Source organism: Ambystoma mexicanum, chromosome 1p, assembly GCF_040938575.1.
Source record: "Ambystoma mexicanum isolate Mex_15411 chromosome 1p, UKY_AmexF1_1, whole genome shotgun sequence".
NCBI lineage: Eukaryota > Metazoa > Chordata > Amphibia > Caudata > Ambystomatidae > Ambystoma > Ambystoma mexicanum.
Window position 1 is genome coordinate 1,176,677,702 of NC_090921.1, and position 23,875 is coordinate 1,176,701,576.

At 43.9% G+C, this 23,875-nt stretch overlaps 1 protein-coding gene across 5 annotated transcripts in view; it reads left to right on the forward strand.

Annotated features, from left to right (window-relative positions):
* Positions 1 to 23,875, forward strand: part of HCST (hematopoietic cell signal transducer) — a 176,776-nt gene that overhangs the window by 128,298 nt on the left and 24,603 nt on the right. For all 5 annotated transcript variants that reach the window (XR_011260190.1, XR_011260191.1, XR_011260192.1 and 2 more), the window contains one exon: positions 14,102 to 14,242. Coding sequence is in view for 2 of the 5 variants with exons in the window: in XM_069604884.1 (XP_069460985.1) it covers positions 14,102 to 14,242 (141 nt within the window). In the remaining 3 variants the exon portion in view is untranslated. The remainder of the gene's footprint in view (positions 1 to 14,101; positions 14,243 to 23,875) is intronic.

Here is a 23,875-nt window from a genome sequence, read left to right on the forward strand (position 1 = left end):
TTGACTGCTGCTGCAACACCCCCCCTTTTGTCACCACACCAAAGGAACAGGCGACCGGGCCCATCGCTGCTGCAGCGTGAAAGAATCCAGCTGTATCTTCTTCATCACTCTTCGGATACTGTGGGACTCGGGATAGTACTTACCTCAAGCCATGTTGTCGCTCCTGTGTTGCTGGAGCACTGATTCCGGTGTTTGGGTGTTCACCCATACCGTTCGCCCAGGCCTAATGCTTGTACGCCTGCAGGGAGCCTTTCCCAAGGTCCCTGAAACCTTTTCGACCCTCAAAAGCATCATACACACTTGTAATCAAGGAATCCTTTGGAGCTTTTCCATTTCTGCTGCTGTGCCTTACCGGTTTGCCCTCCCAATCTGACTTTGTAGAATGTATACATAGGTAGGGATGGACCTACTTCTGAAACCATTAGCCTGTTGAAAAATATGACACATCTTTGAAAGTATTGAACTGCTATTGCTTCTGCTGAATAACTCTTTTTATAACTACAACAGAACATGTTCTGAGTGACTATAACAAGTGATTTTACTTACCATTGACTGTGTTCATGATCTGTATCATTCCCTACTGTTAGTTTACCCACTGTGAGGACATCTTGGAGTGAGACACAGACAACAGATTCAAAGTTCAAAACAAGCACTTTTACTAACTTAAATGTCAGTATGGAAAAACGCCTACAGGTTTGTCCAATGTTCGGGACTCCCTTCCCAAGTTCCAAACCCCAAGTTCCCAAGATACAGTTCAAACACCACAATATTCTGAGGCACTTTCCTCTGGACCATAAGTAGTACTCACCTCAGGGACTCCTTCCACAAGATATCATTCCTGTGCACCCCTTACTGGTTTTTGGGATCACGAAATGTTCGGGTTGAAAATAGCAGTGTAATTACATTCACCTTTTTAGAGTTCATTTCCCTTCACTTCACTTTAGGTAATAGCACACATTGGGTTCACTGGCTGTATTAAAGATGAATTCACTTTAAAGTTTGTTAAATGTTGGTTTCTTTAATTCCACATTTAATGTTTCACGTTGAATTCACTGACTTGGCTAAAGTTAGTTTCATCAGAGAGTTCATTCACACTTGATTACTCAACATCATAGTATATACGAGTTTTGTGTGCAATGTGAATTCACTATTAATTGGCACACGCTATAATCAAGTGTTTGTAAAAGCTTCCTCTCTTTCAAAATCTTCACAATTAATGATTTACTTTGGTACGACATTTGAAATAATGCATATAGATTGTTGAAAACCTTGTTTTCCGTTCAGCATTAAAAAATGGTAAAGGTTTCTCAATGAATGATTCTGTTGTAAGTTCCAATTTATTTATTTGAAATAAGTCTTTGAAGTTTGTTTTGTAATGCTTTATGCGTTGGGAGGCTTTCAATTGTTCAAGTTTTCTTAGCAAATGATTCTGTTATAAGTTTCAATTGGTTTCACTGAAATAAGTCTTTGAAGTTTACCTTTAAATGCACTCAGCTTTCGGAGGCTTTCGATACTGTGCTTTCTTCTTCACATGACCACTCCGTAACAAAGTATTCACGCTGCTTTATGAGCTAACAGGCTTTAATGTTCACTGCTTCATAAGGATTCTGATTGGAGACTTTTGATAAAGTGTTTTCATTCACGCAACCACTCTGATACATACAAGCCTTAACTGCAGCTTCAAACACTTGCATACCGGCATTCTCTTAATCTAGAAACTCACTAGTGGCTATAATGAAAGTTACTGCAGCTTAAATTTACTGCCACTGCTCAGGTCCAAACGTCCTCTCTTACTCATTAGGTGGGGCTTTTTATACGCCTGCAGCCCTCTAAGAGACTGCATGTGCGAGTTCATAATTAGCCCTGCCTGACCATCATTAAGGGGACATGCCTGACCACCAGTGCTCTCAGCAGGCCTCTTCTTCGTCTCAGTACATAAGTGGTGAAAGCAACTAGTCTTTACTGCTCTTAAGTTGCCTCTTTCTCGTCTCAGTACCTTTTACAGTCTTGTTTGAAGAAGTCAGGGGAGTTGGTTTGTAATACCCCATGTAGACGGCGGATGGGTTTGGATAGTCAGCTTTAGGGAAAGGGGGATACTGTGTCTCACCCAAGGGCACCCCACTCCTAGTCCCCACAGACTCTCCACCCAGGTGATCCCCTCTTGCTTGTCCACTCCCGGAGTCAGAATCCAAAAGTGATGGCCTTGCCCTGGCTATCTGTGTAGATGATTCATAAGGAATAGGAGGGAGAATACCCTCAGGTTTCTCACATCACCTGAAGTATTTTTATCTTAACTTAATGGCATTTGTATAGCGCATTGTACACCCAAGGGCATCATGGTGCTGCAGCAACGTTCAGATAGTCAACTGAAAAGGAATACGTTGAACAAAAGAGTCCTCAAAAGGCGACGAAAGGAAAGATGACCCTTAGTGGCACATAGCAGCTGTGGATGAGCATTGCTGGCTGCATTACCATTGTTTGTTGCCTTTATTATTTATTTATTGTTATTTATGTGTTTCTCCTCTGCTTCGAACTTTCCACTTCTCCCTCCTTCCATGCACTTTTCCCCTCCCCCTCTCCCATGCACTTGCGCATTCTCAATGTCACTGGGCCTAGTAAGATCGCTGTTTTGTTCTCCCCTGTTCCCCTTCCTTGCCTTGTCGCGCTCTGAAACACTTGTGTACGAGCGCGATAAAAATAAAATATCAATCAATTCCACTGCTTAGCTGCGGCCATGTAGAAGGCACGGCCACCCACTCGAGTGGTCCGGACCTGAGGTGCTTGGTCCGGATCTGAGGTACTTGGATAGCAAGAGATTCTTGAGACCGCAAGGGATGACTAGGCACATATGGACGGAATTTAAGCTGTAGATATTTACGGCCCGGTGCCCTGAAACTCCTGATGTACTATGCACATGACTCTGAACTGGACTCTGAACAACAGGAAGCCATTTCAAAAGTCTCAGACTAGGGGAGATGTGCATGGGGGAAGTCTGAGTTAGCAGCCTAGCTGCATCATTTTGCAGAAGCTGAAGGCACACATTAAAATAAGTTGCTTGGCTAAATATAGAGAATTACAGTAGTCGATTGGGCTAAGCACAAGCAAAACTACTGCAGGAGCATGTAGCCTAGAGGGAAGAAAAGGCAGAACCTTGCATAGGACCCTGAGCTTATAAGGCCCCGAATGGCATACCGATTCAATTTGCGCTTCAAGATACAGGGAAGATGAGAGCCTAACACGGAAATCCCTTACAGATGCCACTGGTGTAGGAACACCCAATGAGGGGGCCAAAAGGACAGAGTCCATAAAGAGAGAGCAGAAGAGTGACCCACCACGAGAACCTCTGTCTTGTCCTCATACAACTTCACCCAATTGTCACTGATTCACCGACCCACAGCATCCAGGCACTCCTGTAACTGAGAAGCTGGACCAGAACAAGACAGGTCCAGCTGAAAGATTATCTGTGTATAATCAGCATACGAGTAGCACTGGATGTCTTGGAAATGAATGAGTTCAACCAGGGGCTGGATGTATATGTTGAATAAAGTGGGGGACAAGACAAACTCCTGAGGAACACCACATGATAGTGGGAGAGAAGAAGAGTGAAAAGGAGGAAGTGACAGAGATTGGGCCAGTCCAATAGAAAATCCTTGAACAAGCACAGAACCTGGCCGGCAATCCCTGCCTCAGCCAGGCGATCAAGTTAGATGTAGTGGTGGATGGTGATGTAAAGTATTAGTGCTGTAGTTTGATTTGTGGAATGTAGAATGGTTTGGGGGTTCTGGAATGTGGGGGCTTTGGGTATTCAGTATTGGTATAGTATTAAAGAAATAAGGATCTGCATACAATGGCTCTGGTGCATTAAGAATATATGTCATTAATAAGAAGATAACAATTGGCGACGAGGGGAAACCGAACTGGAAATGGAAGTGTAGTGTGACAGAAAAAAAAGTGAAGAAAAATCGATGTACAGACAAGGGACGTTAATGGATGATAACTTAGAAATATCGGCGGAAAAGGAAACAAGAAACGGTAAGGCACGCATGATGTGGCCGTCATGAGTGGGTAATATATTATCTAAAGAACATTTTGGTAATACGAACAATAATTGAAGAAGGAAAGTAAAGTAAGAAAGGGGAAAGCATCTTTTAAAAGTGCCCAACTGAACGGATTTACTAGAGCGCGAGATATCGTTGACGTGTGTAATAGCATCAGAAGGACGTTAGAGAAAAGGACCCAGAAGCGTAAAAAACCGTACTGCCATCTTAAAATGCAACTGAATGAATGAGAGAGGTTGTCATGACAACATAGGATGGTAAACGAAACGAAATGACACGCAAAGGAAACTTAAGCAAATTTGACACTGCAAATGTAAATAGAATTATTTAAACGAAACGAACTAACCCACAGTGGAAACATTGAAAGTAAACCCAATGGTGCCAATGTAAATAAAGTAGTAAATAGCAGATGGAAATGACCGAAAGTGCATCTTTTGTGTGCAGGCAACATACATAGACGTGGAAAGAAGGGCAAGAAGTACAAATACACAAATGCAGATACAGACAGATACAAATGCATATGTGCAAATAAGTTACATTACAACAAATAAATATGATAAAATGAAAGTGAATGCTAATATGGAGCAGCAGCAGGTGTGAAGTCAAGGAACAAATATGAAATGAATGCACACCTTTAAAAAAAGAAAATTGCAAATGATTTGCACAGTCTGAATAAAGAAAGAAAAGAAGTCTGAAAATAAGCTAGTGGGACAGTAATACACAGAACAAAGTAAGGTGTAAAGACGGCTAAAGTGTGATAAGCAAACTCTGGAAACACAGATAAAGAAGGGAAAAGGAAAAAGGCGACAAAAGAACAAGTAGACAGAAAGGAAAGATAAGCAACAAACATGTTGTCTGAAAATGTGAGTGAGGGTTCGAATTCATCTCAAGATGGTATATCTGTACCTATAAACCCAATAAGTTATCTGCAACGCCCAAACCCGTTTAATATAGAGCCGCAGGAAGACCAAGGACAACGATGGCAAGAATGGTTAGACGAATTTGAAGAATTTTTAAGGGCGGTAGAGAACCAGAATGCTACAAACAAGCTAGACATCTTTATGAATTTAGTTGGAAGGGAGATGAAGACTATCATTAAGACAATACCTCAGGAAGAAAAAGCGACATATCAACTCTTGGTGACGGCGCTTAGTAACAGGATAATAATCACACCAAAGTGGGATTATGAACAATATATATTTAATCAGTGCACGCAAAGCCCATATGAAACCATACCATAATTTATATTGCGCTTACAACGAAAAGAAACATACTGTGACTTTATGAATTTTTATGATAATGAGGCGATCAGGCTGAGAATTATTGAAGGATGCATATCATCTAAATTTAGAAAGCATCTATTAAAGAAACCTCTCCCATTAAAAGAAGTGTTAGAACTGGGGAGAGTCTATGAGAGAGTGGACACCCAGTCAGCAAATATGGAGAATCCAAAGAGACTAGACACCATTGCTGCCATGGGTCAGAATATGCAATGGTAAAGGAAATATATCAGTGTATCATCGTCAACATCTCGACAAGAAGGCTGGAATAATAATAGTAAAAGTGCCTCAGAAAGACTTTGTTACAGGTGTGGGTTTGAATTCCCACAAAGAGGGCAATGTCCAGCAATGAGTCAGTTGTGTCTACGATGTGGACAGGACAATCATTTTCAAACAATGTGTCGGGAAAGAATGTGGTTGGTGCCTGCATATAGGTCCAATGTGCAAACGCAGACGTTCCTAAACCGAAGATATGAAATTCAAAGAGGTTCTAATACAAGAACACAAGTGGAAAGACACTTTACAAGACCGAATGGGCCTCCAAGGACAGTTCAACAAGTTCAACAACCAGGATTTGTTAGGGCCATGGACAATTTACAGGTAGAGGTGGCGGGAAACAAGGTTGTCAAGAACAAAATCAAGTGTTACAATCATATCATATTCAATATCAAGAAATAATACCACCATATGGAGACCCTTATGAAAACCCACCAGTGAAAGAGGAACATGGAATGAAGGAATATCAAGAGTATGATGGATACAGTAAGGAGTATGTAAGATCGGGCTATGATGCATCAGATGGTAAGGTGGCTATAAAGGTTACAGTAAGTTTATGTGGCCAAAACATACCGTTTTTAGTGGATACAGGTGCTACAGCGAATATAATGAGTGAAAAGGCCTTTGAGGGGATAGCTGAGTTGTATCCATTACAGCCATCAAGAGCCAAAATTATTTTCCAATGGGGAGCAACGCAGCCATTGGCCTCTATGGGACAATTTCAGTGTGACCTGATTCTTAAGGAACATTGTGTGCCGATTGAAATGCATGTCATAAGCAGTCCAGTGGTGGATAGATGTCTCATTAGATGTAAGACTGCTACAGAGTTGCAACTCATTGATGTCAAATACAGTCAGTTTGAGATGATACAATGAGTTCCACCACAATGTCATAAAATACAGGCTGAGACAGGAAAGATTCTAGATATGGAAGGACTAAACCAGAAATTCACAAAATTATTTCAATTATTCTGAAGGGCGATGCAGTACATCTGCACATTGATCCTAATGTTCATCCAGTTCCGCAACATCTGAGGCAGATAGGTTTCATCTCCAGGTGAAAGTATCTCAACAACTACAACAGTTAATTGATAATGACATTATTGAGAGAGTGGAGAGTGGTCCTACGCCTTGGGTGTCCCCGCAGGTAGTTGTGCCAAAGGCAGATGGTCGTCTTCGATTATGTGTGGATATGAGAGTCCCTAACACAGCAATACAGAGAGAAAGACATCCAGGGCTCAATACTGAGGACATGATCATCCGGTTGAATCAGGCAACTAGATTTACACAACTAGATTTGAATCAGGGATACCATCAGTTAGTGACTGATCCAGAATCAAGACCCATAACCAGAGGGGTTGTTTAGGTACAACTGACTAAGTTTCGGCATTTCATCTGCTCAGAAATATTTTAGGAAACAATAAGGAGGATCATTGCACCAGTGAGTAATGCATTCAATTATAGTGATGACATACTTATGTACGGCGTCACCAAGAGTCAGCATGATGAGGCAGTGAAACAAGTTTGTATAATATTACAGGACAGTGGTCTAACTTTGAATCGCCTGAAATGTGATGTGAACAAGCAGAGCCTGCGCTTTTTTGGACACATATTCTCAGAAAATGGGATAAAGGCCGATCCAGATAAAGTAAATGTCATTCTTGGATTAGAGCCGCCAAAAGATGTGGCTGAATTAAGATAATTTTTGGGAATTACAGGTTATTGTGCCCGATATTTGCCTAATTATGCAACGCTGACTGATCCACTTAGACAGTTATTAAAGCAGGAAGTAGTCTTTGTGTGGAATGAGGATTGCAAGAAAAGCTTTGAAATGATTAAGAAGGAACTTGTCAGTGATCTACAATTAGCTTATTTCAATCCGAATTGGGGAACGGAGATAACGGTGGATGCTAGTCCTGTGGGTCTAGGAGCAATTTTGGCGCAGATTAAACCAGGAAAGGAATGTGTAAGATGCATTGTAGCCTATGCTATCAGGGCTGCGAATAATGTTGAACAAGCGTATTCGCAAGCTGAAAGGGAACATTTGGCTGCTGTGTGGGCTTGTGAGAAGTTTAATCACTTTGTGATTGGGAGGCCATTCACTCTTGTTAAGGACCATCAGGCCTTGATCTCACTGTTTGGAAACCCGAGGATTAAGATGCCTCCGCGTATAGAGAGATAGGGTATACGCTTACAAGAATATGACTATGCTATAGTCCACAAGCCAGGGAAAGAAGCCAATCCAGCAGACTATTTGTCTCGACATCTGAGAGAGGTGCCCAACACTAAGATGCAGAGGGAAGCGGAAGAATATATATCATATTTGTCCCTAAATGCTCTGCCACCAGCAGTCACTAGGGAAATGTTTGTGGTGAAAAGTAAGGATGACGCCACAATCCAGGCAGCGGTTCGACCAGAACTGGCAAGTGGAGATGTCTGGTCGCAGAGCAAGATGCAGAAGGAGGGGTGGATAGGAAGGATCTTCGAAGATTGGCTAGAATAAACCGTGAATTGACGGCAACGGCTGAAGGAGTGCTGCTTAGGGGAAGCAGGCTAGTGGCGCCAAGGAGCTTGCGAAAGGTCCTCGTGATGTTGGCACATGAAGGGCACTGTGGTGTTGTGAATACAAAGAAAATATTTAGCAACCTGGTGTGGTTCCCTTGCATGGATATGATTGTTGAAGATATGATACAAAATTGTTTTGCCTGCCAGGTGTCTGCTGCTAATAGCAATGTGACTCCTCTTCAGAAAGTGCTCTTGCCAGATGGTCCTTGGAATAGAGTGGCCATTGATGGTCACCTTGAAGAGGGAGGATATTTATTAGTAGCACTTGATGAGTACTCACGATTCCCTCTGGTCAAACATGTAGTGTCGACTGCGTTTCATCATGTGGCAGTGGTTTTGGATGAACTATTTAGTGAATGGGGTTTCCCGAAAGTAGTCAAGACGGATAATGGTCCACCGTTTCAGGGACCTCAGTTTGGTGCACTTGCGCCACATCTGGGTTTCAAGCACCAAAAAATCACACCCCTGTGGCCATAAGCAAATGGCATGGTTGAGAGATTTATTAAGAATTTGAAAAGGGCCCGACAAAAGGCAGTTGTGGATAAAATGTCAATGCTACAGGCAGTTTCTCAGATGATGCGAAGTTATCGCAATACACCTCATGAGATGACAGGTTATTCTCCCTCGGAATTAATGATAAGATACAAGCCTCGAACTAGACTCCCACAGTTGGAGGACTATATGCCTTCAGAGGATGAAGAAATCAGGGAGAGGGACAGATTTAAGAGGAAAAAGATTAAAGAATGGACTGATCAGAAGAGAAGAGCAAGAGAAAGTCAACTTGTGGTAGGAGAGTCCGTGCTGGTTCGGCAAAAGCAGCGGAAAAAGTTGGATTCAAGATATAAGCCAATGGCCTTAAGAGTCAAGAGGATTAAAGGACCCATGGTTACTGCAGTGGAAAAAGATAACTGTGAGATAACAAGGAATGCTTCATTTTTTAGGAGAATGTTTCAGGAGGATTCTGGTGATGATGAACCTGGTGCAGAGACTGAGGAGGGGGATATTTCCGATATTTCCCTCTCTGATGGGGTCTCTGTGGGTTCAGATAATGTTCATGATGTTCCTGACCAATCTGGACCTGCGGATTTAGATGGTGCTCCTGATGGCTATGGAGCCTGTAGCTCAGATTCCAGAGTGGGCTCTGATCCTAAGGATGTAGTCCTGATGAGCCGGCCTTGTAGGATGATTTGCAGGCCAGAACGCTTAATTGAACAAAAGTAACTGTGAATTGAAGTCGGCAATCTGTAAGCACAAGGCTAAATGTTTAACTGGACAACTGTAAATGTGAAATTGTTAATTGTTAAAAGTATAAGGTTAGATGATAAGTAAAGGGGGGCTCGTTGTAAAGTATTAGTGCTGTAGTTTGATTTGTGGAATGTAGAATGGTTTGGGGGTTCTGGAATGCGGGGGCTTTGGGTATTCAGTATTGGTATAGTATTAATGAAATAAGGATCTGCATGCAATGGCTCAGGTGCAATAATAATATATGTCATTAATAAGAAGATAACAGATGGTATCAAAAGCCGCGATAGATCTAATAATATCTGCACCCCCACTCCACCCTGATCAGAGAGACGTGCTAAGTCATCTACAACAGATACCAGCACGCTCTCTGTGCCACGGCCGGGCGGACGCCAGATTGAAAGGGATCAAAAAAGTGGGATGATTCCTGAAATAGAGTAAGAGATGGAGAAATTAGAGATTATAACAGTTTTGTTTCCTAGTGTGTTGATTAATTAAAATAGTACTTACTTACCTGAATATAACTTTGCCTTGTGCATATAAAATGCATGTCTATTTTACTAGCTACTAGCATGAGAGAGTTTCTTTGGGCCTATGTATTTACTGAGTTCATTGTACTTACCACCAGCTCACATCCTCCTCGTAAAATAAGACTGGCTGCTCTGCCATTCTTCCAAACCTGTGGGTTGTACAGACCTATACTAATAGTTGGTGCCTGCATACCAAGCGATAGTTTTATAGAGTATGACCTGTTGGTAGACTTTAGGAAAACTCCCCTAACACCACAGGCAACCAAAACATGACTAAACTTAAAAATGAATAAAATACATTAGCAATAAAACAGTGTTGTGTAGCATAGATATCTGGCTTCAAACAGTATATTACATTAGTAGAAAACCTTCTTCTACACATTGATATGAATGAACACATCACATATATGCATCCTGGTGATAAATGTACACAATGCAGGAACTTCGAAAAAGGATACTTCCCAATGGTAGATATGTTTTCAATCTTATTACTGATAGGACCAAAACATGCTGGGAAAATAAATAGGCATGCATAATGCTCCTCTCCATGCATCTGCAGACACAAAACACAGAAAAAGTGAACAAAAGCCACCTTTCATTATCACACTGTGTGCTTATCACACTGTGTGCTGTTTCTTTCTGAGAGAAAATGTCTTTTTTTAAGACTGATTTCTATATGGCATGCAATTTCATCCAGGCAGATTAAAATCAAGATGTTCTGCTTTCTGGCCAAGTGACCTGACCTTTGCATTTCCCTTTGCTCTCAACTAGTGTGTAAATGAAATGCACCGAAAAATAAAAGGTGTTGTAGTTGCAATATTTTAATGTGTAAAAGGGCCTGGTATGACCCTTATCTGGAGGCCTGTCCTCACCAATGAAGCATGCTAGCATACACAGCATGAATCTTGTTAATTATGTCAGGAACAAAGTTCCATTTCCTAAGAGCACCCCAGATCAATTTCCAATTCAATGATCAATGGCCTTGGGCCTCATTACGACCCTGGCGTTAAGGGTTTAACGGCGCCGTAAAAGGTGTCGGCGCCGTTAAACCCTTTACGCCGGATTACGAGGTCCCTTTGCGGGACCCGACCTTAACAGCTGGTTTTACCAGCCGTTAAAGTAGGGTGCCGCAAAGGGACCTTTGTGCTAAGTACTGTGCCGCAATTTGCTAATAGCACCATGGTTTAGCGCCGGGGTCGTAATGAGGCTGCTTGTGTGTGTTGATTGTAAACATTGTGAGGGTAAGTTCCTCAATATTTGCAATAACAGTTGCAGCAATCTAAGAATGAGTTGCCTGAGCTTGGTGTATATGCTGCATTTTCAACATAATGTTCAATCAGGGTAATCCGGCTACCTTTGAATGGAGGGATTTGTAGGTGGTGAAAATTCCGCTGCAGCTTCCGATAATGCCACTCTTGTCTTTTCCATTTCAGGGGCTTAATAGGGGGACTCATTGTTGCGCCCTAGGGTTCCAAAATACCTTTAGATACGACTAATGAATTTAAATAAGATGAAGTCAGTGTCATAGTGGGCTTAAGGCTGAAGCTTTACTTCGGGGATTAGGAAGTCAGGGGGGAGAGGGAAGTCACTGAGATATTTTCCTAAGGAAAGTCCCATTGCAAGCAGAGCTGTAGTGTTATCCTTTATGGGCAGTGGGTGGCACAGGATGAGAATTGACCTACTTGCTACATTGCATTTCTTTGCTTGTTCCCTCCCCCTTTATTTCCCCTTTTTTCCTTCATGACTCACTTTGTTTTCTCCCTGGCTCTTTTCTGAAGCCTGAGTCTTCGGAAGTCGGGATCAATTTAGATTTATCCAACTGATGGGGTCTTAATATCAATCATCATCCATCTTCCTACTCTTAGTACATATTAACATAATATTTGCAGTTGTTGTGGGATGTTCGTTGATACTGGGAAGCTTCTACAGTCTGTAATGGCTGTGCCTTCACTTCAGCCTGGGGAGCACACTCTGCAATTATGGGGTTGGCTACGGCTCCAATCAGAGATGTATATCAGCTTCAGTATGGGAGGAAGGAAAAACAAAATGGTGGTTCGTAACCAGAGTTATTAGCATTGTCTGGCTTTCTTCAACCTCATCTTCAGGCTCAATAAAATATTTTCTGTTAAGCTATTTACCCTCTGTATTACTACCACTTCTCCTCTTGATGACATTCACGTATTCCCTCAACAGCCTCCAGAATTTGTCTAAATAAACTGTTTACAACTCCCTTGCATCTCTCGTCAGTGACCCACACAAAAGGAAAGGGCAGGACAGAAGAAGCAAAACAGGATTTATTTTGAATATATGTGTCCCAGCCCCAAAAACCTGTGTCCAGTCATGACTGAGAGAATGTCTCAAAGACAATGCTATGCTGTTCCTTTGTCCACTAAAAATAACTGTGCTGCATCATTAGAACTGATAGACGTGGTAGAGATGGATGATAAAGCCACACCATCCGGGGGATCAAAATCTGTACCCACATACAAAGCAGTTTCTTGCAATTGTGTAGGAAGTATCAAGGTCAGTGTGTTTCAACCCACTCTTGTGTGGGACTAATCTCCAACAATCATATCTAACATGCTTGTTTAATGTTTGTTTTGCCTATTATTTACGTTTTCAAAGTTCTATTTGTTTAGGATGTATGTGCCATGGTAGGCCGATTGAAGTGATTTGTTGATTTAGTCATTAATTTGTTGTGCTTGAATACATGTTTTTTGTTGTTGCTGCTAGGAATGATCATATTTGATTTTGATGTTTGATGAGTTATGATATGCGTTTGCTGTTGATACGGTTTTAATTTTGTTCACAATGTGTGGTGTTTAAAATAAAAGGAGTACATATTTCTTATGAATCTGTCCCCAATTTTGGAAATGCCCTTTGTATGCATATATTGTGGGTGCAGCATCATGAAAGTGATTTACAGTGGCAATGCTGCCATACATTGTGGGAACAGCATCAGGCACATAATAGACAATGGCAATATTTCCAAATATTATGGTGAAAGCTTACGAAGGTGATTACACTGGAAATGCTGGCATACACTCTGGGCATAGCATCATGAAAAGGTTGTAAAAGTCTTCTGCATACTGTTGCTGACCTGTATGTATCAGATGTTTTCATGTGTTACATTACAGAACTGATTATAGATTGTATGGCTCTTTCTCATACATGGCTACCCTCTCCCTCCCTGGAACCCACTACATTATTTTAGGCTTGTTTGCCATGCGTGGTCACTCATGCTAATTTATGGAACAGATTTATGCCACTCCACTCTAAAGGGTCAATAGCGACCACTTACCTTGAATTATTTAGAACACTAATGCCCTTTTTGGAGCTGCCTGCCTCTTGACACCAAAGTCTACCTTCTCCACTGTTCTACCCACTCTTTAGCCCAGCCAGACATGTGGTGGCCTGGGCTGTAGATTTTTCTTTGTATCCAGGACACATACAGGCTTTAAACGCCCTGTTCAAAAGGTTTTTTTAAGTATTTGCCTTTAGTTTTACAAGAGGATTTCCATCTAAGTTTATTTGCTATGCCTATTATCGTGGCTTGCATTCGCTTCAGTGCTCTGCTTTAGTAGAACTCATACAATCGGTGCACCCCCTTGGAGTTTTCATCACAGGAGACCATTTGATCATACTAGACTGCACATGCAGTTCTGGGAACCGAAATATGTGGGGTCATCCATCTTGTCACCATCAATGCCCTACAAGTCCAATCCCCAATGTTATCCTATGGGAGTGAGTGAGTCTGGTGCCACAAGCACCAAGTCTGACTCCAAGTGGGTCTTTGGAGGGATGGAGAGGCCCTTGAGGGCCATGTAGGTGATCGTGGCCTGGCTCCTGCCTGACATCTTGGAGGGCTGGGGACATGAGGTGCAGGAATCATGACAGCACTTCCCCCCAAGGCCCCTCTCAAGGTGGCTCTTCTGTCTGGTCCTGGTTTGTTTGGATGTCTTAGATTTGGAATCACTCTACTGTGTAATGTCCATGGCCCTGTTCAGTATATTTCACACTGTGGTACCGAATTCTTGTTTTAATGTTCAGGATGGTATTCATGCCCCCTTGATTTTCTATACACGACTCAGTACTAGCATGATGTGAACTCCTCGTGTGAAACCTGAGTTTTTCCTGTCTTCTTCCTCCAGCTATGGATTGTGGAAATTGCTACCGGATTGACACAGGAACACTTGTGGGCGTGGTGACAGGAGATGTTGTCCTAACCATCATCATCATCATTGTAGTGTATTTCTGTGCAAGGCAGAAGAACGAATTGAGGTCTGGTGCCGGTGAGTATGTGGTAAATTGGAGTCTTGTGCTGAAATATTACCAAGTTGCTTTTGCCTCGATACGTGTTAATGTGTGAAAAATGTTCACAGGTGAGTGCAAGTTTCATGTTGTAATCATTGAGCTGGCACTCAATAGTGATTATTCCTTTGTTGATTTTCAGGATATTTCTCATTGCAGTAGAGGAATCAAATCCTGATGTCTTAGATTTGGAATCACTCTACTGTGTAATGTCCATGGCCCTGTTCAGTATATTTCACACTGTGGTACCGAATTCTTGTTTTAATGTTCAGGATTTGGCACATTGTATTGCAAGCCTCCTTTGTTAATAATCCACATGTGGCATCCTGTGCCTTAGTAGTTCTGTGGTAATATTCAGACTATGACACATTGCAGTACATGATTCAAGTATTTATCCTCTCTAGCACACTATAGTGCCAGATGTTCAGGCCTTTCAGGACTCATTTGCATATGATGTAATGGAAGGGTGCCCAGAGACTTGCCATTAGTTACGACTGAATAAAAGCCTTATCACCGTGACTGTTTGATTTTAGTTTTTCTCACTAATTGAGACTGGATATGTCCAGACATAGGTCTCTTGATCGATGTGTCAGGTGTGGTTAGTTATCCGTACTCCCAATCCATTCATGTGGTGGAAGCAAGCCATCAGGGACTGGGCTGATCCAGCCACTACCCAATGTGCTTCCAAGAGGGTGCATGTGGTTGGATCCCTCCAGATCGTGGTTCCCCCAGAAATGCTATAATGCACCAAATAATGTACCCCTGCAACGTTTAGGTCTGCAGAACTACATCTCCTACTGTGCCATGAAAAACACTGTCCAAAACCTGTAGAAGCCTTCATGTTTGGGTAAAGACCCACAGTTTTGTGAACCCGTGAAATTTGTGTGCGCCAAAGAAAAGTAAAAAGTAAGAAATCCTAGATGGTGGAGCGGGCACACTTAAAACCTTGCAGGCCCATTCTAATGGCTCTAACTATTCCGAAACAATAAACCAAGACCACAATAATAACAGTTTAGAAAGCGGCAATAAAGCCATCATCCCAGCAAAAGAATTCTGATCTGTTGTCCATGCCTTGGCTCTTTCCAACCTGTATGGTGGAAATGCTCTTCTGGCAGGCATTCCGGCAACCACTGTGGCACCCCTGAGTTGTGTCTTACATGTTGCTGTACAACTAATCAATCGAACTGCAGGAGCTCCTGCTGGAAGCATGTATCCCTTTCACATCCTGCTGCATCATCTTCCAGGCCATTGCCCTCAAGCCATCTTGTTGAGAAGCTCAGCATCCAGTGAGGCCTTTGATTCACCAGAACTAAAGACATGTGCACACCTGAACTGTATTGGTGCAGAAATAAAGCACCAGAAGACAGGCCTTCTCTGTTTACGCCCCAAGACTCTGCAACCTCCTTCCAATCAGCATGAGACTCACCCCTACACCTCTACATTTCAGGGAGGAGCGCAAGATCATCCTCTTCAAGGAATGGCAACCCCCTAACACCTAGCTCCACACACCCTCCACTCTCCACCTAGCCTGAGATGGCGCGATCTGCCCCTCCCCTTCGTTATCTCCCCTGTGTGCTTGTAGATTCCTTGCTGTCAAATCACCCACCATCCCCCTCCCCTGTTGTTAGCTCCCCACTTGTATCGCTGCTTTCCTGTGTATTCCCCCCTATGACTGTAAAGTGCTCTGTTGCTTCCCCTAGGTATATCCATTCTAAATTAATACCCTTATAATAATAATAGAGACTTTCAAGCAGTTACCAAATTGATTGTAAGAATTCCAACATCAAGTAGAAAGCATCTAAAAGTGGAGAGAGCAACCAGTCCCACAGGCAGGGAGAATAACATGAAGCAGGGAAACAAACAGGAAGGAGCACTCCCATAGGAGGCAGACGTGCCTACCCACACTCCCATGGGAGATTTTTGATGAACAGGCAGAACAGAATTGGACACTGAGAAAGAAGGTGACGATACTCTGTGACCAGTTGGAGGAAGCCAGAGTGCAATCCAACCACAGCATGTGCACCTAGGAGACGAAGGTATCCAGAGGGTGTGCTGAAGGTAATTGGAAGGCTGAACCCACTAGACATCCATCAGAAACCACAAGGTATGTGGGACGAAGCCATGGCCGAAGGGTTGAATATCAGCTGCTTGTCAAGGTTCCTATTGAAGGGGAATAAATACCCATTACCAACAGTTGTGAAACCTTTTATGAAACCACTTGTGAAACAAATTATGAAGCCAACGTCCAGGGGGGACATGTTGTGAAACTACTGTATATGTTCTTAACTGGCCTTATCTGGGTCTTGGTGCTGGGAGCGTGAAGAGTAGAGCACTCCTTTCTGGTTGCCACTATGCCCCAGCTGGCTAAAATGCAGAGGAACACCTTGCCCCCAAAAGGATGCAAAGAGGAGGCCCCAATGGCCTGAAAGACAGAGAGATCCTTCAATGACAACTGATAGCTCTGTGGTCTACAACAAACTGGAAAGAGGTGGCACTGTTGAGCAAGGATGCAAGCAGCAAGGCTGGTGAGAAGCAGGCCTGCTGTTTGGTGATCTGCAAAGCCAGCAGTTCTGGTAACTGCAAGGCCAGAGAGGGTAAGGCAGAGGAAAAGAACAGGGAGGAGGGGAACCAGGGGGGAAGGAACTAGGAGAATAGGCAAGGTGATTAACAATGTCTAGCTGCAGTAAGAGAATACGTGAGTATTGCAACACATCAGAGCTCTAGAGATTGAGCGTACACAGGAAGATGAGCCATCAGCCAGGAAGCCGACCATGATGGTCAGACTCTAGACCACCATTTCAGTTCTACAATATGGTGGAAATGTAATGGGCACCTCTGACCCCCTGATTCCTCCAGTACAGCCACCACTAGGACCATCTGTGAGGATAAAAGGCCCAGGTCCAGAAAAGACAACCAGATTTGAAGCCAAGGTCCAATAGGGACCTATCATAATACCATTGCGAAATTAAGGTCCATAAGGGAATTGTTGTGAAAAACAGCTGGGAAGCCAAAGTCCCAAAATGGCATCTGGTAAAACTAATGTCTAGCAGGAGCCTATTGTGAAGCTAGTGCGATGTCAGGACGCAGAAAGTGTCAGTTGTGAGACCCAAGTGCACAAGGGAGCTACAAAGCTACAAAGAATCCACAGGGCTAGTGGAAGCGCAAAAGAGACAATGGCAAGGCTTAGGAGATGCTAACGAGAGAGGGAGATTCATGAGCATGAGGGCCCACATTCTGGAGGAAAGTTAGAGGAAACCTGTGAAATTCAAGAGACCGAAGGGACGATACAGATTGTGAGTGACTGCTAAAGACCTTTGCGGAAGGATTCTTCTGACATTTTTTGTTTCTAGATTAGGGGTGGAAATTTGAAGAGTGGGTTTAAGATTTTTCTTTTGTGCCAATCTTTGGAGCTTTTGTGTTAGCGCACAAGTAGCCAGGGGGCCACAAGACTTTTGTAATTTTCTGTTGCAGAAGAGGGAATCTCAAGAGAGACAAGGATACTAGGTGTTAGACACCTGAAGGAAAATATCCCACATTTGTGCTGAGATGCCGCCTGCAATTTTTTTTGTAGAATGTATCCCATTATGTCTAACCAACCCCTTTGGACACTATTCTAACCCAGAAACTTCTTACTACTAATTAAAGAGCTTTGTTCACGTCTTTTGTTTGATTTACTCAGCCTCACCACAAATTGGTTTTAGAAGTGGCATGGCGAGATAAGGTACTATGACTCTGGACCAAGGCCAAGGCAGGTATTCACCTTGAAGGTGTAAGAACATGTCAGACCAGACCGTATGGAGTTAAATGCTGGATTTCTCTGTGGCCTGTTGGAGGAACCCATGGTGTAAGCTAGGCGACAATGTGGTATGTGGGAAGAACTGGTGGCATGAGGTTGAAGATTATTGCCTGCCTGACAATGGCCCTAATGCAGTGGGACAACATATCCATTACCAATAACTGTGAAACCCATTTTGAAAGTATACAGGTCCTGTAGGGACCTACCAAGAATCCACCGGCCTAGTGGAAGCCCAAAAGAGAGAGACTGCAAGGTCTCAGGAAAGCCTAACGAGAATGCAGAAACATGAAGGCCTAAACTCCTGGAGCGAAGGTTGAGGACACCCGTGAAAGCAGAAAGGCCCGCAGGAGAATGAGCCAGAATGTGAGTAACCGCTGAAGGCCTTTCCCAGAAGCATACTTCTGGCTTTCGTTGTCTCTGGATTAGGGATGGACATTTGAAGAGTAGGGTTAAGAGATTTCATTTGGGACAATCACTGGAACTATTTTGTTAAACTAGGGGTAGCCAGGGAACTACAGGCCTCACTAAGATTGTCAAAACAATCGGAAATTCATGTTTTAAACAATGGTGTCTTCAGAGAGAAGAGAACAATTCAGAGTGTGAACTAGATGTTAGACACCAAAAGGAAAATACCCCATATTTATGTTGGCATCTCCCATTCAGTTTTCTTTAGAATGTACCCCATTTAGTTATAACACCTTTAGGTGTTGTTCTAACCCAGAAACCGCTCAGTACTACTACTAATGATTTTTTGTGCCTTGCCTCAGGTGTAACATTTACTTGCCATCCCACACTGGGAATCAAGCTGCACCACACTGATGAAGCCCAATGAGGTCAACTCACGTCTGATGACCAAGGTTTTCTGTGTTCTTATGCAAATGTGCCATGGTCTATCAGAATTGGCTGCACTGCTCCTATTTGTGGCAAGGCCAAGTCTGATATTCATTAACTGGTTCCATCCATTATGGACGTAAATAGGCGAAGCAGTGATAGTTCGGAAAGCTGCCCCTGAGCAATGCCAGTAGTTATGATTGATTCAAAGTATTCCATCAATTACCTTTTTGTTTTGGGAAACGATGGAGTGTCATTAAAAGAGGAGCCTTAGCCAGTGGTGCCTGTGGGCTCATGGCATTCAGTGGAAACCTTCTCGGCGAGGGATTGTTGCAATGCAGCAAGATTGTGGATCATTTAAAGGGCTTCTGAGGATGGACACAGGAAAGTCTTATCGTTGGGGAATAAAGGTTCATATAACATCTGGCTGAAGGGAGAGGGTGGTGATTTGCCCCTTGATTCACTTTGGAGTGTGGGGTGTTAGTGTGAGAATGTATTTTTTTGTAGAATGCAACCACTACAATTTTAATTCCCCATGTAAATAGACACCTTTTATTGCATTACATATTATTCTCAATATGCTTAATTGAAACTAGTCCCTAAATAAAGGATGGGGCAGGCAGGTGTCTGAAGCAAGGGTAGACAATGAAATGGGAATTCCCCATGATGCACGGACCCTGTCTGTAGCTGCAGCACTTTACTTACCAGTGACAATGTCCACCTGTGTGGGTAGGTTGTAGTTAAAGTGCAGTGGCAGTGAGTACACACATTTGGCCTCTTTCCGAGTGTGGTTGAGTCAAGAGGACTCTGTGAATTATTGGTGTATTTATCGCCAAAGGAATTATCTCATGGTAAATCTGCTGATTTTGGAGGTAAAGTGGAGGAATTTCCCCCAGCAGCAACCTGGAGGTCAATTTGCCACGTTCCCTCCAAAAATCAGTGGATTTACCACTCAATAATTCTGCCGCTGTAAATCCGCCAAAACATTGGCAGTGCTGGAAACACAGTGGTAATTCTGTTAGCTTCACAAAAAGTGGCAGTAATGGAATTCACACCACTTTTTGTCTCACAACACCAAACTTATAATGAGGTCCATCCACTCTTCCTTCAACATTGAATGGTCTGTGGACCAGAGCCAGCCAGCCAAACTACAGAGCCAAGCACATGCCAGGAGCTCTCTCTGGTCCACTGCAAAGTGCACATGCAAGTCTGAAGTCAAGAAATAACTTGTAAGGTTTCTGCACACACCACAGGTTAGTAAACAAAATGTTCAGGCTGATTGTTCTCTTTCTCATTTTTATCATTACAGTTACAGGAGTAGACCTGACTGGCAAAGCAAAGGTACACAATGCTAGCCTCACAATGACTGGTGACCTCCCCCGTTTCCCCTTAAGTGCAGGGACCTTCAGACTTTGAGGCCTGAGGCAATTTGCCCCCCACCATACCCCCTTCTGATCTCGCTTTGATGGCCCTGGGAAGGGGAAATCCAGCAACGGGAAGCAGAGAGTGACAGCAGCAGCCAAATCAGACCAACTTGTAGCCAAATATTAAAAACAAATCCAAATTGGTAGATTAACTATTTAAAGTCTTCTGTCTCAGATTCAGAACTTCAAAGCATCCCTGACACTGAGTATGCTCAAACACACACAACCTGTCATTTTCAACCATTTCAAAAGAATCTATACAATCCAAGCAACCATACATAAAGGACAATTCCCTGGACTTCAGTGAAAGGTAGCTTTGCAGTGCAGAGAAACAACTTTTAATACTTACGAACTGTGTGACTGATAGAGAAGAAGGGCATGACTGTGGTTGAGGAGGGGACCATCAGAGGAGAGAGAAAGAAGCAACCTACAAAACCTGAAAGGTGGAGGTGTCAAGAAAGCCTGGCTAGCAGAAGGAAGTAAAATCTGGAGGGAGGATGAAGATAATCCCAGAAATTGGAGGGCAGCCAAATCTGAAGAGTTGATGAAGATAGAGAAAAAGGGAAGATCTAGAGAGTAGGCAAAGAAGGAGAGAAAGAAAACATCTGGAGATGGGAGCAAGGCAGAAGAGACAAATACTAAATAGGAGGCGAAGAAAGTGAGCTGACCGGACAAGGATGAAAGATGCATGCTCTGGCCCATGAGCAGACAGAGGCTTTGGCCGATGGAGAAGGAAGAGGAGAAGAGGGTGAGCAGTGCCTCTGGGGCAAGGGGATTAGGTCTCCTTCAACCTGTCAATCACTGGTAAGCTTCTGGTTTTGTTGCTCTTTTTCCGCTCTTTTTCCTACTTAAGCAGGCATTGCAGCCTCCTTCATTGCAGCTGGGGATAGGTGATTGGGTCTCCTCCCACCTGTCAATCACTGGTAAGCTTCTGGTTTTCCGGCACTTTTTTCTACTTAAGCAGGTTTTCCATCCTCCTTCTTTGCAGCTGGGGCAAAGGGATTAGGTCTCCTCCCACCTGTCAATCACTGGTAAGCTTCTGGTTTTGCTGCCCTTTTTCCCGCTCTTTTTACTACTTAAGCAGGCGTTGCAGCCTCCTTCATTGCAGCAGGGGCAAGGTGATTAGGTCTCCTCCCAGCTGTCAATCACTGGTAAGCTTCTGGTTTTCCTGATCTTTTTTCTACTTAAGCAGGCTTTCCATCCTCCTTCTTTGCAGCTGGGGCAAGGGGATTAAGTCTTCCCCCACCTGTCAATCACTGGTAAGCTTCTGGTTTTGCCTCTCTTTTTTGTACTTAAGCAGGCCTTCAAGCATCCTTCTTTGCAGCTGGGGTAAGGGGATTAGGTCTCCTCCCACCTGTCAATTACTGGTAAGCTTCTTGTTTTGCTGCTTTTTTTCCTACTTAAGCAGGCCTCCCAGCCTCCTTTTTGCTGCTGGGGCACAGAGATTAGGTCTCCTCTCACCTGTCAATCACTGGAAGCTTCTGGCATTGCCGCTCTTTTCCCCTGTTCTTTTTCCTACTTAAGACACGGTCTCACCTAGGCATCCTCAGCGCCAGGCGTCCTCGGTTGAGGGCGTACAAGGACAAGGACACTGCATGTTTGTGCCTGTAAGGGCATACAAGGACAAGGACATTGCCTGTTTGTGCCTGTTAGGGCGTGACAGGAGCCCGTGTCAACTATGATGCCCCTCAAATCCTCCAATAGACATCACCATGTGTCTCGTCCATCCGGAGCTTATCCACACAATCTCTAAGGCATGTGCTCCAATGCGCCCTAGGCGAATGGTTACCATATCCAACCTTATTACCATACCATGCCTCCCACAACAACACCCTCACATCATTGGCCCATTATGCCCGGTTGGCCATTGCCCATGCTGCCAACCTTGCTAATCTAACCACCGAGAGTATCCTTGAAGCGATCTTCATGACGGAAATGTGGTTCACCCCCTCCTCAGAGCACATCCTTGACGTTCTCCTACCACCTGGATATAGTATTCAACATACTTATCGGCAAAGAAAGACAGGTGGTGGGGTCGCTGTCCTTCATAAGTCATACTGGCCCTGCATGGTGCAGCCACCCACACCCTCTCCCTCATTCTAATCACTAGCATGACGATTCACCCTGTCCCACAAAGGCTCTATCACATTCCATTGCTTAAACTGCCCGCACCAAGGGAACAGGTCGTTCATAGAGAACTTCACCAACCTCATCTCCTCAGCATCAATCACACACATCAGCAACATCCTCCTCTGGGCCTTCAACATCCCAGAGACCCTACCCTCTAAACACCTATGCAACCCACTCTACGCACTAGCCGACTCATGCAACCTCCAACAAATCATTCTCTCTCCAACCCTCACAGGAGGGCACACGCGACCTCACCTTCACCCCTCCATCACTCCTCTCTTGTGCTTACCCCATCCCACTCGACTGTTCAAACCACCTGGCAATTCCTCTGACCCTGCAACACTACAAACAACCCCCTAATGGACAGGCTAAACACCCTGAGATCACTCGCTGCTTCTTAAAAATCTTAGCTGTGGATCTCCTTGAGCCAACTTTGGCCACCGTCCTGCCACCAAACGTGCTTCATACCTCTTCAACGCCTTCTCTCGTGCCACCACTGACCAGGTTAACATCCGCAACCCGGTAATAATGAACCAAATCATAGCTAGGCAATCTGCCCCATGTCATTCATCGCAGGGCCAACAAAAGGGCAATCAGGCTGTTGGAAAACAGTGGCGTAAACACTGCCATCCAGAGGATATCTCCTCACTCAAAACCCTGCGAACCTTGGACAGAAAGCTAATTACTGATGCCAAATCAGCTTATTACACAACCACAATTGAGGGTGGCATTAACAGGAGCAGAACCCTCAAGGTCCCGAATTCACTGGAGAAATGCAATAGTATTAACAGTTTCGTCCTCTATAAAATTGCCAAAATCAGGGACTTTATTGACTCTCTGAAGGCCTTCAAGGAGCCAAACGCCACCTGCCACCCACACCGGGAACACCCCCCCCCTTGTTCAGACTTCACCCCTCTCACCATTAAGGACCTCTCTGGCAGCCTTGCATTCCTCAAACCCACGGTCTACTCGGATGAACTCCTCCCAGCCTCCATCATGAAGCAGCGCCATGGCCGTGCCCTCAACACACTCCTTAATATTGTCAATACCTCTCTTGCTGAAGGCTCCTTCCCGAACTCTCCGTAAAACAGTGCTGATTCGTCCCCTCTTGAAAAAACCCTTACTCTATCCTGATGACCTAGGAAACTACAGACCCATTACAAGCCTCCCTTTCATACGGAAATTAATCGAAAAGGCTGTAGCCATTCAATTTCTGACCAACATCGACTAACTCTGCCTCCTCCACGACTACCAATCAGGGTTCCACTCCAAATCTAGCATGGAAACTGCCACAATACAGGTGATAGACGCCACACTGCATGTTATGGACACAGGTGACTGCTTGGCCTCCTCGACCTGTCAGCAGTATTCAACACGGTCGACCGCACCATGCTCATCTCAATCCTCGCCACCAGAATGGGCATCACAGGAAA